General features: G+C 45.4%; 1 protein-coding gene across 1 annotated transcript; it reads right to left on the bottom strand.

Annotated features, from left to right (window-relative positions):
* Positions 1-302: 302 nt before the first annotated feature.
* Positions 303-1532, bottom strand: LOC124049959 (musculin). The gene is made up of 2 exons (XM_046372123.1): positions 756-1532; positions 303-599 (listed from the first exon to the last, which is right to left on the bottom strand). Exons 1-2 carry the CDS (start codon positions 1176-1178, stop codon positions 516-518), a joined length of 507 nt encoding a protein of 168 aa, XP_046228079.1. The 5' UTR covers positions 1179-1532; the 3' UTR covers positions 303-515.
* Positions 1533-1982: the final 450 nt, after the last annotated feature.

Raw genomic sequence — 1982 nt, 5'->3', positions numbered from 1 at the left:
CTGTGATGTGATAAGATCTGTCAGAAGCACCTGAAGCTATACACACTAGAATACTGCACTGACTGCTACTGTGTACCACAGACAGAGCTCCCAACACTGTCTTACACACCAGTGAGGTTTTGTGATCACTTGTCATACTTTTAGCACTGTTCAATAGTCAGACAAACAAAACAACTGGCTGGACTGAAGTTTGTAAAAATCCAAATCCAAACTTAAAATCCAATAAATGATCTACACACAGTGTAAACATGCCACGAAATTACAGCAAACATGCACACAAGAAAATACATCTGAAAACAAACTTGGAGTATTGTCTTTATTGTTGTAATCGACATGCTCTGAAATACACAACCCAAAGTGCATTAGAGGCTGAGTTCAAAGTCACTGTTCAGGACACACATGGAGAGACTGAGCCACAAACGTGCAGGCTTTTTGGACTGTGCACAGGACGAGTCAACATGTCATATGTCCCGCAGGCTCCAGGAGAACCAAAGCTGTCAAAGGAGGAGGCAGTCCTATGCTGTTGCTCCACACAGTCTCATTGCTGATGGGATGTCTTGGCTGTCCTCAGATCGCCCTGTCATCATAAATGGCCAGGTCTGACAAAACAAAAGAGACCAGGTTTAGCAGTCAGGAAACACAGCCAAAACAGTACATTCAAAGTGCGTTTCAAAGTGGTTTTTGGTGCAGTACTACACGCTGAGATATTTCACCCTAAAAGTTATTATCTGTCTGTTTTAGTTATCTCTTCGTACCAGATTTACTGGGTGCACAAAGTGGTTCTCGAATCGGTCATCCTGCAGAAGCTGTCTCAGGTGAGAGATGTAGCTCGAGGCGAGTCGAAGCGTGTCCAGTTTGGACAGTTTGGTGTCTGCTGGTACCCAGGGAAGGCTGGTTTTCAGTCTGGAGAAAGCTTTGCTCAGCACTCTCATCCGCGCCCTCTCCCTGGCGTTGGCCGCGTTCCGCTGAGATTGTCTCGCGTCCTTCTGGTGCGCCCTGGAGAGTTTGCGCTCATGTTTGACCCTCCCCTCCGCGCCGTCATCTTCCAACTCCTCATCTGAGTACCGGTTGGGATTGTAGCAGGTATCCTTCCGTGCGCTCCTGTCCAAGGCGGTGGCAGTCCTTCTGTGACATGTCTCGTAGTCCTCAGCATCACTCGCAGCAGAGTCAGTAGACATGGCTGCCCCACCTGTGCGTCGGAGGACACCGGTGGCACTTTAGGGACAGCACTGACAGGAAATCTGGATTGTCAGCTCGACGATATTTTTGAAAATGACACAAAGTTGGAAGTCAGCACTCTACCACCACGTTTAAATTCCCATTTGGTAGCCCACAACTTATTTCACCCTGAAATGTCACCACTTGACAATGTTACAGTACCAACTGCTTGAGGTCAAGTCTGAAAATTGCAGCTCTCTGAAACTGAAACATGCCTCTCTGCTTAGCTACCCCTCTAATTTAAGTGTCCAGGACTTGGCATCTGTATAGAGTTTTTTTTTCTTCTTTTTTTTTCCTGAGCATTTCTCCTCCCCTTTCTCTCCAAACCACCGTGACCTCAGAAAGACCACAACTCTATCTCTGTGTGTTTAGAGACTTAAGTTGCTCATCTGCAACTTGATGATTACATTAATCCTTGTAAATGAATGGCATATTAATCTAATAATCTAGTGTGTGTGTGTGTGTGTGTGTGTGTGTGTGTGGTGGTGACCTATAGGGTGATTTTTCAAAACAGACTGATAATCCTTCTACGTTCATTGTATACCTGATATTAATACAGATAGACCATTTCAGCATTTGGAAATGCACATTTAAAGTAAACATTTCCTAAGTTTGGCGGTTCCACAGATGTGTTTTGGTAATAGAAATGTCTTGAGGACCTTATCAAAAGTGTATAATCCTTTGCTGGTTTCACAGAGGGATTGGGTTTCTGCAGATGGAGCAGCCTTTCACACGCAGCCTGCGTGCACCAGCCCCAGCTGTTA

The sequence above is a fragment of the Scatophagus argus genome, chromosome 18, assembly GCF_020382885.2.
Source record: "Scatophagus argus isolate fScaArg1 chromosome 18, fScaArg1.pri, whole genome shotgun sequence".
NCBI lineage: Eukaryota > Metazoa > Chordata > Actinopteri > Scatophagidae > Scatophagus > Scatophagus argus.
This window is presented reverse-complemented; position numbering and strand designations above follow the sequence as displayed.

Bases quoted from the DNA above. Each gene is read 5' to 3' on its own strand.
- LOC124049959 (XM_046372123.1), bottom strand. From the start codon at position 1,178: ATGTCTACTGACTCTGCTGCGAGTGATGCTGAGGACTACGAGACATGT. The intron at 600-755 runs GTACGAAGAGAT...TTGTTTTGTCAG, and splicing joins TTGTGCACCCAGTAAATCTG to ACCTGGCCATTTATGATGAC.